This window comes from Oenanthe melanoleuca, chromosome 6 (assembly GCF_029582105.1).
Source record: "Oenanthe melanoleuca isolate GR-GAL-2019-014 chromosome 6, OMel1.0, whole genome shotgun sequence".
Taxonomy (NCBI): domain Eukaryota; kingdom Metazoa; phylum Chordata; class Aves; order Passeriformes; family Muscicapidae; genus Oenanthe; species Oenanthe melanoleuca.
In genome coordinates, this window is record NC_079340.1 from 21,108,488 (window position 1) to 21,123,398 (window position 14,911).

A 14,911-nucleotide genomic window follows, 5' to 3' on the forward strand; every position below is an offset into this window, starting at 1 on the left:
CCATGCTGTTCTCTGCTCCTTCACCCAGCTGAATGCTACATCTCTTCTGACTAAAAAGTAACCCTTACAGGGTAACTGACTGATTTACAGGCTGGGACTTGCACCTTTAAGCAAATATTTTTATGTTGCTTAAGTAAAAGTTAAAGGCTCTTGATTTGTATTCTTCCCTTTGTTTCTGACCTTCCTGAGAATTTTGGCCCTGATCACAAATCATGGTGAATGCCAGAGTGCTCTTGATGGAGAGAATGCAAAGAAAATTGACCTATTTTTACAAAGAAATGAGATTTAATTTGTTTTTTCATTAACTGTCTGCAACGTCTCAGCTGAAGCTCAAAGCATCCCTGGCCTTTGAGCTCTGTGTGCTGGCTGGAAAAGGTGAGTCAGCAGCTCAGGACTCAGAAACCACTTGAGGCTCTCAGCTGGTTCACAGCACTGTCACAATCTGCTTGTGGGGCTTCTGAGGCTGAGGAGAGACAGGAGAGGCTGGTTCAGCTGCTGTGGTTTCTCACCAGAAGTCACACTGCAGCTGGGGCAGGGGAGGCAGCAGCATCTCCACCTTCCTCCCTGGGCTTAGCAAGAAGGGTGAACTTCTCCAAAAGTGAGGATGGAGGGAATTTGGAGTCCCTTCAGCACAGCTAATGGATAGAAACCTCCAGAGAGCACAGCAGAGCCCAGGGAGCAGGCATGCAGTGGGAGGAAAGGTGGAGCTGCTTTGTGCAGGGTGGGTTTGGTGGTGGGACAGGCAACAGGGTGGGATTTGTTCCTCTGGTGAGAACTGTCCCTCCCTGCTCTTTGCCAGAATGGGAGTGGGCAGCTCCCATTCATCAGGGAGAACATCTGCTCTTTGCCACAGTCAGCCCCTACCTGCTGGCTCCAGATTCTTTAGGGAAATGCACTGGGAATCTGCAATTTTGTCTTGAAATGAGTGTTCCAAATAAGTTGATCTAAAGCTTCTATATATTTAGTCTCACTTCACTGGAATAGTATAGTAAGCTCACTGTTTGTCAGCTTTGTTTGAGACTGCAGTAAACAGAGGAAGCCAAAAAGAACTTTATTCTGGTAAATCTAGTGGTCAGGCTCTTGTTTACAATATTTAGAAATACTGCTGTGACTAAAAGCATGAAAGTCATATGGAAAAGAAGAAAAGAATGTTCCAGCAGGGTTCTTTAGAATTAATATTGCCATTAACTAAAGAGAATTAGGACTGTATTTGAAAGGTGGAGCTATGGCATAAGACAGAGGTAGGATAGTGCCTTTTTGTGGCAGAGCAAACAGCAGTTAAGCAAACTGTGAAACTAAACCTCTGCACTCCATCTTAAAAATAGTGGTTTACAATAGAACCTGGCCCCATGCTATGAGCTCCTTGTTAAAGACAGTAATTTCACAGTTGCTTTTTAGGTTACAAAGCGTGTCTCAGCAACAGAGACTAGTAATTTCTCTACCAATTTAAGAATCTTCAGTCCTGTGGCCACTTGGCACTTAAGAATGTTAACAGGATCCCATAGGCCTTGCTGGGAATAGATGTCCTTCTGTAAATAGGGATTTGGAGGACTTCTTTTGCCTCTCCATTTCTCAGGAGACTGTAACCATAAATTTACACATCTTGGGAATTTTGGGCGTGGTGTCGTAGTTAGTCTTTAGTTTATTGGCATCTTTATAATGTAGCAATGAGTTCTTTTAACTCTGCTGGTTTCTCCTTCCTCCATCCCTGAAGTTAGTCTGCAGGAAGGAGACACAGGGAATTCCTTCATTCCTCTGGGGGACTCTGATGCCTGTGTTTCTCTTTTCCAGCACGTTTCTTCTAACGTAAATGACATTTTCAATTTTTATTCGCTGTTTTTAAAGTTGAAGCAGAACTGCATAGAAATTGTCATAGAATGAGTCATGTGTGTACTTTACAAGACCATTAATCTCCAAATTGTTGTTAGTCTGGCAGAACATCAGAGAATATATCAAAATGATGGAAGATGAATTTAAGAGTAGCTGTAGCCAAAGTGTGCTGCTCTTTCCCTGGACCTTGGGAATTCTGTCTCTCTGCAGGAAGGATTGTGCTGCAACCCCTGGTCCATGAGAGCTACCCAGACAAGTGGTCCACAGGGCAGAGTATTGGGATGTCTGCTGCTCCCTTATGCTTTTTCATCAGCTGGGGGAATAAGGCTAATGGTGCTGGCCTCTGTAAACTCCTTGGCAATGTGTGGGTGAAAAGCACTGTGTCAAATTTAAGTATTATGGGTTGTTATTAGGGAAAGGCTGACAAGAGTATGATGGGGCCTCCAGCATTACCTGTTTTGTATTAGTTTCCCCTATGATGTGGGCAGACAGGGCTGCTGAGAGATGGAGTCAGCTGTGACAGCCACAGAGCCAAGGGAACATATTGGGAAGTTAGTGAGAGAGTCCTGGCCTTGCTTGGTGTCTGTATGCAGGGAGAAGGATGGACTCATCTGACATGAGAAAATGTGAGTGCAAAAAGCCTCCTTGTGGGTGCTGTGGTTCTGTTCTGGGATAACTGCAGCTCCTGTCTCACAGGAGCCTTATGGGGAGCTGAGGTTAATGCCAGCCCTGCCCTGCCTGGATATAGGAGCAGTACCAGGTTTTATTTACAGTGGTGACAATGGTCTCACCCTGTACTGTCACAGGGAGCTGCTCTGCAGGTGACAGGCTGAAAACAGCTCCAGCTCTAACATTGTTGGTGAGATCTTGTTTGTAAACCTACATAAAACCCTTTGTGGTGAGTCTGGTAGTGACACCCAGCAGGGACAGGCTTCACTGTTGCTCTGCAGGATTCAGCATCCTCTAACTCCCCAAAGTGCCACTGCTGCTGTGCTCATGAGTGCTGTGCCACAAGCTCTGAGCAGACCTGGCTGCATCTGAGCAGCAGAGCTGCATGCTTGCCACAGCAGCCCTAAAACCTACTTCCCTTGCTGTTGACATAGCCTAACCAAGCCAGGAGATGCAGCTGCAATGATGGCCTGTGAAAGGAAAGCACACCATGCATAAGGTAGGCATGCAGCTGGAGGAGCAGAAATACTGCAGCTGGCCTGGAAGAAATGTGAGTGGAAATATATGTGTGAGAGAGAGAAGAAGCAACAGATCAAGGGGTAAAAGAATGGTCTATAGTGATAACCAAGGACACAACTGACTGCACTAAAACTGGGTAAGTGCTGAAAAATGTGTTTGCAACAAGTCTGGCTGCCTGTGCCCTGATAAGCCTCACATGGATGGCTTGACAGGAAAAGGCCTGGGTGCTGATAAAGCTGCTGTGCAGACAAGTCCTTGGGAAACAAAACTCCTCAAGTAGCAGAAGGATCACAGTGAATTCACAGCACACCCTCTGTGCAGGTTGTCCTCCTCTCCCAGCAAGCAGACAGACAGTGGGAGCTAAGGTACCCAAAATGAGGAGGGAAAAAAGGCACTGAGCAGCCACCTGTTCTAGATAAAAGGGATTTCCAGGCAAACAGATCACCCTGTGGTAACCATTAACTCCTGAAGATGGCAAATGACCTGCTCAAGGATTTGTAGCTTGCCACTGAAGAGGAACCCAAGAGGTGCAGTGAGGATTTGGAATTTGCTCTCATCTCACACAGGATCCTGCTGGAGCCCCCTGGTGAGCTTGGTGCCTGTGAGTATGGAGAGAGTGAGCATGGGTGAGAAAATGGGACCAAAACAATTTTCCAAAATGAACATCATCTTCCTGTTTCATAAGGTCATGTGCTGTTGCTGCATTAATTTGCTGTATCATAGCTACATTAAAAACTTCTCCATTCTCAAACAAAACTTTCACATCTTTTCTTCATTTATAACTGGTATGACCATCAGAGTTTAAGAAGCTTTTGTTTTGGTGTGATCAGTGTAGCAAAAACATAATCAAGCCTAAGTTGAGCTGGAAGAGGCTCTAAAGGCTGAAAAATACTGGATAAAAATATCAGACAAAACAGGAGGGCAAGGAAAATTCTCTGATGTTTTCAGTGATAGCAAGTGCAAAACTGAAACTGCTCCCAAGATTTTGACTTCACGGTTCCCACCCAAAGTAAGTTGACTTCCCACATGCCTGCGTAAAGGATGAGCAGGTCATGGCCCAGGAAGAGACCTACTGCTGAGAGGCATCTGAACAAGACTGCTGTGGGAGCCCAGCCAGTTTATAAATGCATTTAAGGCTAGGGTTCCCACATTTTCTCTGAGGAGACAGCCCCAAAGAGTCACTGTGCAGCTCCCATTTCTCCTTCAGCTCTCATCTCTTTGAGTGAGCCCCATCTCTTTGGGATCAAATCCTGCTTTCAATTAGTGTTGTTTGCCTTATGAGCATCTGAAGTTTGAGTTATTTTTCTCTTGTTTGTCTTTTTCTGAGTTTAATTGTTTCCTGTATAAGATGGTGGTTTCCATAGATACCTTGGACATAATTTACCTCTCCTTCCTGGACATACAGTTCCTCCCAATGAATTACACAACAATTTGCCATATCTGCTTGAGCCCTTGGTTTCTTCATCCATATCACTGCTATACTGAGCATTTTTACACTGTTGTTCTAACATGTCATCTTGATAAGCTGCCTTGTTCTCTTTACACAGCTCTCAATCCACATGATGGAACTCTTGTCCAGTCAGTTTTAAATTCAAAAACGGTACATTGCATGTCTATTTTGGGATTTTGTACTGATAATTGTTGGAAACTTTAGCTCAGCTTTTCTCTGCTATGGGTAACTGTTAAACAGAGCAGTGTTTTGTTATTTTTGTTCCCCTCCCCCCCCGCCCTTGAGAAATGTTATCAAAGAACAAAGTCTGGCAAAGTGTTCAGGGTTTGTATGGTCCTGAAGGAGAGCTGAGATAGCAGTGACGTTGTTCTTTCAGACAGCTCTAGCGTGAGTTTTCTCTCCTTATCCTGTCTCCACCTTGTCCCGGAGGAAAGCGTTTGTCCTGGATTGCAGAGATAGATGCTAATGTGAGTCACTGCTTGGTATGTAGTGGTGAGGAATTACAGCACTATCAGTCTCCTCAAGTCCTTACAGAGACAAAGAAAAATCTGGACATGGTGTGAGTTAGTGCTTTCTTGGGTGTATTTTGCTCTTATCAGGCTACTCAATGCACAAGGGGGGCTGTTCAGCTGATTCAGCACCACAAGAAATGATGCCAGGGCAGCTCCAGGCCACACTTAAGGAATTACAAAGCAGACCATTAGAGTCACAAGTTTTCTCTTTAGCTGATTTATAAATGGATTTGTTTTCTTTCTTGCTCATTTGTCCCAGAGCTGTTAATAAATAACCTTTTCAATGTCCCTGCTCCTGCAGGAGATGTGAGGGAAACGTGTGCTCATGTGAACTTGCTGCAAGCTCTGCAGCTGGGCTGGAGACCCTGTGGCTGGAAGCTTGGCTCTGGCTTGAGCTTGACCTCCCACCCCAGGCCAGGGGGGGAATGGTGATGGAAGAGGCTGGGAAACACAGCGGCCCCAGGGAAGCAGCAGATCTGTTGTGGGCTCAGAAGGACACGCTGGACAGAAGTGTGAGCTGCTGTGACTGCCCCCCATGCTGCCTTGTCCAAAATATTTCATGTATTTGTATTTTGAAATGTTTGAGGCAAGAATAGTGGGGGCAGAGGGAAGATTAATGGAGATGCAAAAATTGAAGGCCAAACTATGGCTTGATTACAAATGGGTTTCTTTTCCTGAGCCTAATTCTTCTCTCAGGATTTACTGCACATCCCAGTAATTAGCAATCAGAATTTTAGAGATTAATAGCATCCTGTGCCAGCCCATTCATCCAGCAAAACTCCTTTGCTGTTTTGTTACATGTCAGCATGAGGCTCCAGCCTTTTCAAAGTGCTCCCCTGACCATGAAAATTTGGATTCATATTTACCTAATTACCTTTGTAACTTCCAAGACGTATTTCTTCTCTTATGCTCAGGAACTGTGCCCCTCAATAGCCTTTGATCCCATGTTCCTGACCATTGGCTGTCACTAAAAATACCACAGGGTAATTTGTTTCCTGCTATTTGAAATGGAAATTGTAGCAGCATGAGGAACAGAGAATTATATTCATGCCAAATATCATGAGCGGAATTCTCCTCATGGTTTGTGGGAATCCTAGTTATTAAAACTGACCTCTGAGAAATCAGTATATTTTTCCACAAGGCCTAGAGAGTGGATGTGCTCCTCAGCAAGAGAAAGAAACTATTCCAGCTGTTCCTTGTCCTGTGCTCTGCAGTGAGGAATTGAGATCACAGTGCTGACAGCTGGAGGTAAAGGGGTGAGTTGGGATGTGATAAAGCAGAGTGCTATCTTATTTTATGCATGCAGCCCTAACCCTGGCCTGCTGAAAGGAGGCAGCAAGGCTGCTGCCCTGCCTGAATAGAAAGGGATCTTTGCTTCATCTGCTAGGATTAGCTGCAAAGGGAAGGTGCCTACAGTGTTCTCTGCTGCAAATGGATGCTCTGCATGTTAAGGGAGGAAAAACACACTGGGTACCTTATAGGACTGAGAAATGCTCCTGTAAGGCAGCAGATAGATGTGCTGGAAATCAGAGCATTAAGGGGTGGCACAGCCTGGGTATAGGCAAGATCCCAGGCACAGTTAGGCACTGCAGCTTAGGCACTCACATGTGGGACTGCTGGGGAATGGGCATCACCCCAGGGGCCTGCCAGTGCTGCTGATGCTGCACCAGCTTGGAACAGGATTTGTGTGTCTCTGACCAGTCTCCAATGGTTTTTGGTCCTGAATGGGAAGTGAAACTTCAGGAGAAGTGCTGGCTGCTTTTCTGTGCAGAAATCATCAGGCAGCACAGGCAGCAGCTCCACTTGCTGACGTGTGGCATTTTGGGCAGCTGTGCTGTTTATTTTGGAAAGCAAGGAAGGGAGCCCCTGAAAGCAGTAATGTTATTCAACACACAAGGTGATCCCAGAAATCTACAGTTCAGAGAAAAACATCCTTGAGGTGTGGTGAGAGGCTTGGTGGCCACAGCCCCTCCAAGGCAGGAAAGGCTGTCAGTGGGGAGGGCACACAGGAAAACTGGTGACTGCTGGGGCTGTATTTGGACCACTGGGACTCAAATCATGCTGGGTGCACAGCAAGCTGTGGGAGATTGGGCATTTGGACCTCTTTCCTCCATGGTCATTCCCCATCAGAACCTCCTGTGGGGCGTTGCAGCATTTACAAATCTCAGGACTTTTTGTTCTCCAGGAAGTTTCTGAACTTTTTGGCCCAACGTGGCTGTTGAAGGGGGGAGTGGTTGTTCTGGAGGCTGTTTCCTCTCTTTTTTCTATGATAACTTGAACATCCCCCTCATGTGTGGGTGGTGGTGGGACACAGGAAAGGGTGGGTCGTACTGGGCTGGTGATGTGACTCACATCACCCATCTTCCAGTGTAAGCAGTGGTCCTGCTGTCTTCAGCAGCAACAACAATTAAATAGTTGTACACAATAGCTGCCTGGGGCAGGACTGGGAGCAGGAGACCAGGGCACTGAAGGTTAGTGCCCTCACAGCCAGGATGCTGGAGACAGGGAATAGCATAGCTCTCTATATAGGGACAAGAAAAGCTGATATGATGGTGGATTTTAGTGAAAGACAAGGCAATTTCTCAGAACTGAGGGTCACCATCTCACAATTTGCAATGATTACTTCCAGCTCAAGACAAATATATGTTGACCTCAGTCTCAAGAGAAAAAGAGGAATTTCTAAGAGAGTTTTGAATTCTTATAAAAGTAATGCACACTTACTCTGTGTCAACAATGTCTAGTAGCTCTTAAAAGAAGTAACATCACAAAATAAAAAACACTTGAACTGAATCAGCGGAGTATTTAAAATGTAGAGATGGGAATGCTAATAAGAACCAGCCCATTCTCTTCTTATTTCACTCCACAAAAGCCATAATCCAACTGTTGAAAGTTACATTAATTTGAAAATAATAAAATCTCCTAAAGATGCATATTCAGAGGCAAAAAAAGGAAAACAAAACTAGAGCAAATTTAAAGTTGGAAAGTGTAAAAGATAGTCAAAAGTAGCATAAGGAAAAAATCATGACCAGAGAGTTAAGAAGAGAAAGAGGAATGTAAGGATCTTGAGCACAAGTGGCAGCACTGTTGGGCCATTGCAAGTCTGTGTATTCAAACTATCAATAATGACAAAAATGAAAGGTGTCAATGCTTGATGCATCTCTTTTTTTCTCCCCAAAAAGAAAAATGCCTTCACATGATGTGATAGACAAGCATATTCAGGCAGTAATTTAGCTGGTAAACCGGGGAGGAGGGGAAGCCCCCTTGAACTCGCTGGATATTTCTGATGAAACTTCAGGCTTTGTGGGTAGTGACAATAAACTTCTCCAGTTAAAATATAGCTTTGATGGTTAGTAGCAAATTAATACCAGAGGCTTCCTAACAGGAAACTGATGTAACTGACAACAGTATTCTCTTCAGATTTGAAAAACCACTTTGACGTGATAATCATCAAGAAATGAGTATGAGTGCAAGTAGGATACAGGATTAAAAGTCCAGTAAACAGCATATAAATGTGAAAAATAACTATCTAAAGGTCTTTGCATCAGCAGCATCCTGCCACTTGCTGGTTTTAAGAATATTGAGGGTCTGGGTCTGGTTGCTGTGATGCAAGTCAGAAAAGTGTCTTCCTGCAGAGAGATTTTTTAAAGAGCAGGCGTTGGGAAGACTTGGTGTGGCCAGTGTATAACACCAGGGAGATGGGCTGAGAGCCAGGGTGGGAGGGGGTGTGGGTGCCTTGCAGAGAGCCAGGGAGGCTGAGAACCATGCCCAGCTCTGGGCCAGGTCTCTGGCAGGGGACCTGCTTTGTGAGCCAGTGAAGGGGGCACTTGCTGGTGCGGCACTCTGGGCCACTGGGGCTCGTGGCCAGAACCCCTGGCCATCACCTCTCCAGCAGTAACTCTGTGCCACAGGGCCAGGGGGCTGTCTGAGCACAAAGCCCCTCTGTGCTGGGGCAGCTGTGGAGGGGAGAGAAGGGTCTGTGTGCTGCCTGCTCTTTGTACCCATCTCTTGCCACTATTGTCAGCTTTTGCTGTCTGCAGCCCTCAGCAGCTCTCCAGGATTTCCACGTGCTTTTCTTTTTTCCAGGAAAAGAGGGTTCATTCAATGTGTCCTGTGCCATTTCCCAGGGTTGTATCCCAGGCACAGCACCAAAAGCAGTAAAGGGTGAGGTGCTCCCACGCTGAGCAGGGCTGCACACATGGACAGCATACAGCAGGGTGGCTGTGGCTGAATTATGTCTGAACAAAACCTGGAGCTCTGTTGGGCAAAGGAGGGAGCACCTGTGTCCAGCTGCATCTGTATCCACAGGGAGAGCAGATGCTGTGCTTTGGCTTTGCTGCCTACAGTCAGCTCGTGAGTGCATTGTCCCCTCTGTGCTGAGCCTCTCCTTCCAACCAAGGGAACAGAGCTGGGAGAAAACCCAGGACTGGCTACACCAGTTCTGAGAGATAGAAATGTCATTTGTCTGAAGACAGCTAATGAGACTTCTTTACTCTTCTATTTTGCAAACTTAACAATTCCATTCCTTCAGTCTTTCCTCACAAGTCGAGCTTTTAGGTTTGTGATCTTTCTTGTTCTCCTCTGGAGTTTCTCCAAGTGGTCTACGTCTTTCCTGAAAAGCAGTGTCCAAAATTGGTCATAGAACCTCACAGGAGGATTTACCAGCTTTAGATGGAAGGAATGATTACTTTAAACTGCTATAGCTGCAGTAATATTTTCTCTGGAAAAGCTGCTTAACAGATTGCTCACCACACTCTCTTTGGGTGATGGCTCTTACCTCAATGTCATATTTGCTTTTATCCTTAAGTGAGTTAGATGTTTTCACCAGGCTCTTACCTATTTGTCAAATGTATTTTCCATTCCAGTTCTATGTGTCAGTGTGCTTTGCTCCCAGCTTGGTGTTACCTCAGATACAGGCACACTCTTTATTTTCAAGCTCACTAATGCACAGGTATGTGTGCACAGGGGCCAGTTCAAGCTGCCAAGCTGTGTAGGCTAAATTCATAGGAGTCTGTGTGTTTTGAGACATGTAGAGATGCATGATTTCAGTATCAAATGTCTCTGAGAGACAGCATCCAAAAAACCCATTATACTGTTTGGATTATCAGTTTCGCTGACACTCCAATGTTTGTACTTCAGCACTTACAAGTATTTCATCTGGAAAAATATAACCCAGTAAATGTGTATTTATTATTCTACATAGCACTACAAGGAGGAGCAGAGATCACACCAGTACTTAGGCCACAGTCTTTGTCATATGAATAATTAAAACTTGGAGCAGAGTCTCCCACACTGTTCCATGTAACAGTCGTAAAAAGGGATGTAAAATCCTGATCTGGAGCTTGAATTCTAATTTCAACCTGCTGAGTGTCTTGTCCTGATATTTTGAAATAAAGCCCCTTAAACCAAAGCTATTGACTTACCGTATATGTGCTTGTATGTAAATTCTGAGACAAATTTGAGCCTCTTGACAGCCTAAGAAAAGAATTTTCCAATATGCTAGCTTGAAACAGGTGGTTTACATTACTTTGCAGCAAAGTCTTCCTAGATAACTTGGATACAAACATGTTTAAATGAAAAAGGCACAGGAAGAATGAGTAAGAAGTCCATTGGGGACAGGGAAAATTTTCATAAAAGGGTTGATAAATGAAGCAGTGTGGCTCTTCTGAGTGTTTATGCACTCAGACTTTGGTTGTGGTGAGTCTGAAGACAGGAGTGCCTTTTGGGTAATGTGCATCAAACCCTGAACCCTGCAAGTTCAGCAACCCCACAGAGTAATCAGTGAGATAATTTTGGGCACTTCAGCCTGAAAAACTTCATGACTACTGAAATCTCATTTTCACTCACCATGAGTGTGATGGTGGGAATTGTCTCTGTCAGTGTGGCACTTCAGCAGTGGAAGAAGGGATGCCTTGCAGTACAGCCTCTCGTGATCCCTTCTATAACAGACTAAGCATGAGCATCCAAATGAAAGATCAAACACCAACATTATCTGTTGTGTGAAGTCAGAGCTTACAAAAATGCTCATATTTATTTATTAGAGAGGATGGGTCACAGTGAGCTTGTCTGAACCAAGTATGGCTTTGGTCTATGCACAGCATCTTCTCTTTTCTGCTTGACATTCCTACTGTCACTCCTTAGACAGGCCTTAGTCTCTTCTTATTGCATGTCTAAAAGCAGCTGGCAGCCTGCTTCCTTCTAGCTTTTGTTACTAAGCCTTGTTTGGTGAGGAGAGAGTTGAGGTGGGCAGCCTTGGCGGCGAGTGACATCTCCTGGCATGCAGAGGTGCCAGTGATTTAGTGTAGTGTTGGCTGGAGGGGCCATTTCCTTTTTGTCTAAAGCTCTGGAAGACACAAGAGTCAAATTTGTTTCCTTGCCTTCACACAGAGCTGCCTCCCACGCTGGTGTGGTCCTTCCTGGTTATTCACTCAGAGCAACAGGGTTTCCACAGCAAAATTGATGCTACCTGGAGTGACTGACAACATCCTTCCCAGTTCTCTGTCTTGGAGACAGAAAGGATGCTAGATCTGTTTATGTTTTGGGGCCATCACTGGATGGAGCCAGCAGTAGCCCCTACAAAAAGCAGAGACCAAAATTGGAAGCAGACAGAGATGCCTGAGCAGCTGGGCTGTGCTCCAGCATCTGGAGAGGGCTCGATGCCCGCGCAGCCGGGCAGGGCTCCAGCACCAAGCAGCTCTGAGAGCAGAAAAGCAGCATCATTTCTGTGCCTACTTAAGGCCCTAAGGGATGTTTTAGTCACTGCACACAGTGGGCAGTATGAGAGAAAGAGCAGAGATCTGTCTCTACCTGGATTCTGACTGGGCACGGGGACAGAAGATCGTGTCTGCTTAATCTTTGGCTGAGGAAAACTTCTAGTGGAGGAAAACCCTGGGGCCTGGCAATCAGTCAAGTACTGCTCCACTTGGTGGACACTGGGGAGGGTTTGCATGGCACTCAGCAGTGTGAATGTGACAAAGGAGCTGGAGGAAGCTGGACTTAATTCTTATCCCCTGCAGAATTACACCTAGAGCTGAAGGAGGTAACCAAGTGCACAGAAAAGGGAACTTATTGAAATACCTCACCTTCCTGAACAAACAGCAAGTGAATTTTAGCTACATTGAATCCTCTAGATAGATTGCCAGCGTTGTTTTTTGGTTTGGTTTTTGTTTGGATTTTTTAAAATAAGTTTGTCTTTTTTAAGCAAGTCTGTCAAATATTCAATTGTACACTTTGAGTGCTCTTTGGAAGGTTTTTACTTGGTTACAATACCTTCTGGATAATGCTTATCACCTTGTACCTTTCCTTGTATGAAACATTGAAATAAAATGCTCTCTGGTAGCATTAGAGTTCAGAGATGGATGGTCTGGTATGGGATACAGCAATGGAGTCACTTATCTACAAACCCCAGAGTCCTGAAAAGTGCTCACGATACTGAACTAAAATTCAGCCAAAAGTCATATTCAGGGTTAAGAAAATAATGTGCCTTGGCAAAAAAAAAAAAAATTAATCTCAGGCTACAGGTGGGATGCAGACAATTATCATTATGCCTTTGCCTTCAGACAAGGGGTTTGTAGCTCATAATTGGGATAGCCCATTATAGTGAGAACAATGTTCTTGCTCTGCTGCCAATGCTGGCACTTCAGAGTGTGGCTGCTGAAAAGACTCAGAAGTCTGACAATACCCATCACAACAGGAAGTCTGAAAGTCTTAGAACTTGTGCAGCCATACAACCTTCACTCCCATGACAGCAGACACATAACAGATTCATTCATGGTTGCCTCTAGGCAAGATCTCAGAGTAAGGGTTGCAATAATTGTGTGGATGTGCATCTGTCAGCAGCAGTTTCAGTTTTCAGACATGCTCACTTCATATCTATACTGCACAGCTAGTTTTACTTTAATTAATTTTTCTAGGGATAAATAATTTTTGTTCAATAGACATGCTCAGTGCTATCATAGAGCCAACCACTCTCTCCAATACAAAGGAAGGTCTCCCAGCCATCAGGCTCTGCTGTTTCTAATCACTTCAAGCCCTGAGCTCTGGGTGTTTTTGAACAGAGTTGGATAAAATACACTCTTACTTCCTACGGTCTGGTATGTGCACTATTTTTTTGAGCTGCATTCTTGGAGACATTGGCAAGCATGCTGAGCCTCTAGCAGGCACTCACAAAGTGAAAGCATTACAATGCTCCACATTTCACAGTTAACCTCAGCAGATTTACACATGGGAGGGAGCAGAGCTCCAGGCCAGGGGTACGTTCCCAATGGGCCTGCCTGCAGCATTTTCAAAGCCAGCTCTCCTGGCACTTTTAGGTTCCATTTTCTCTAAGAAGGTAAGATGCTGTTACCTGCCTATAGTTAGAGATTTCCAGAGGTGTGTTGCCTCTTTTCACTTCAACTTCTGAGAATAACTTGAGGATTTAGGGTCATTTGTAAGGTCAGGTAACACCATATAATTCTGGAACCTGGGACCACCTCTCACATATAAACCAGAGCAGTTAGAAGCTGACCCTGATCCGAATTCATATTTGCATGCATGATATGAAGTGCCAGGATGGATTTGGAACATTGGTCTGGGTCTGGAGGTCTGGAGACCTCTGGAACACAAGCTCTGGCATGCAGATGCAGAGCAGGTTCAGCCACCTTCTCACAGTGTGCCAGTAGTTGATGTGCTTGCCTGCACCGAGTTGTTGCCATCCTGAATGGCCTGTAATGTATTTCTAAACATCTCCTGGAGTATTTGTGTTTAAGGAGAAGAGAAACTATTTCCCATGCCAGTCAGATGATTGGTGCTTTTGAGTATGGAGCACCATTGTGGATGGAAATGGATTTCATGTTATAGTGGGAGTACATATGGAGCTATTCATTTGTTGTAAGTGTTGAATTTACATCAAAGTTATAAATCTGGAAAATACCCTTTCTATAGCTCCATGTAGTAAGATGGTATTTTATTTAAAAGCTGGAAAATAAGTTAAGTTGTGAAATGAGGTTTTGACTGTGGGATGCATGAAGGATTATCCAAAGCAGAAAAATGGGAAAGACAGCATCATGCTAGCCACTAAAAAGTGTAAGTATATGTATATTGGTTCTGAAAGCTCAAATGACACATTGATTATAAATGATTCTCATCAGCCATAAGCAGCCTTTTTTTACAGAATTCCAAATTCCATTGCTGACCATGTATATTAAACCACAAAAATCTTAATTTGTTAGATAGGTTATCCCAAATATGCCTGTAACACTTGAGGAATTAGAGTGGTGCAAGTTCTGCAAAGTGTGTGACTTATAACCACACTGTGTCAATTCTGCAAACACAGGCCATTCATAACCTGGTGGGCAAAGGCAGGTACTTTGTAGGGAAAAGGGACTACAGGAACATGCCAAAAGACATGCTTTGGGGTGTGAGGAAAGATGGGCTACTGGGATACTAACATCCTTGTTCTGCTCTAGTCACAGGTACCAAACCAAAGATGTCCTCAACAAGAACGATTCTGCTCATCCTGGGATTCCTCTCTACTTTGGCTGTAATTGCTTTAATTGCTGTAGCAGTGACCCAGAACCAGCCACTTCCGAAGAATATAAAGGTACTGCTGGTACCCTTAGAGGAGAGCAGGCTGGGGGGTGAGGTGTCTATAGTGCTCACAGACATGTCACTGCCCTTGCTGGCTTGCCTAACCTCCTTTTCTGGCTCCATGCACCTCAGCATCTTGTTCCACATCTTTGTGGCAAAACAAATTACAGCTTCACAGGGAATCATCTCTATATAACCCGTCCCAACTTGGCGGTTTCCCTGCTCCCGTTTCCTTTGACGGGAGTTTGGCTCTGAGAAGAGCAATGGCACAGGCTCCCAGATGGGCTGTGTGTGTCTGGTGCCCCGTGTGTGGGCAGCACACGCTGGGGCTGGTTTGGTGCCTCAGGTGTGGAAGGGGCTCTGT

General features: G+C 44.9%; 1 protein-coding gene across 2 annotated transcripts in view; it reads left to right on the forward strand.

Annotated features, from left to right (window-relative positions):
- The window catches only part of ENTPD1 (ectonucleoside triphosphate diphosphohydrolase 1), a 29,501-nt gene that overhangs the window by 8,482 nt on the left and 6,108 nt on the right, over positions 1–14,911 (forward strand). For both annotated transcript variants that reach the window (XM_056495045.1, XM_056495044.1), the window contains exon 2: positions 14,427–14,560. In XM_056495045.1, coding sequence (XP_056351020.1) covers positions 14,447–14,560 — 114 coding nt within the window. In that variant the 5' untranslated portion in view covers positions 14,427–14,446. The remainder of the gene's footprint in view (positions 1–14,426; positions 14,561–14,911) is intronic.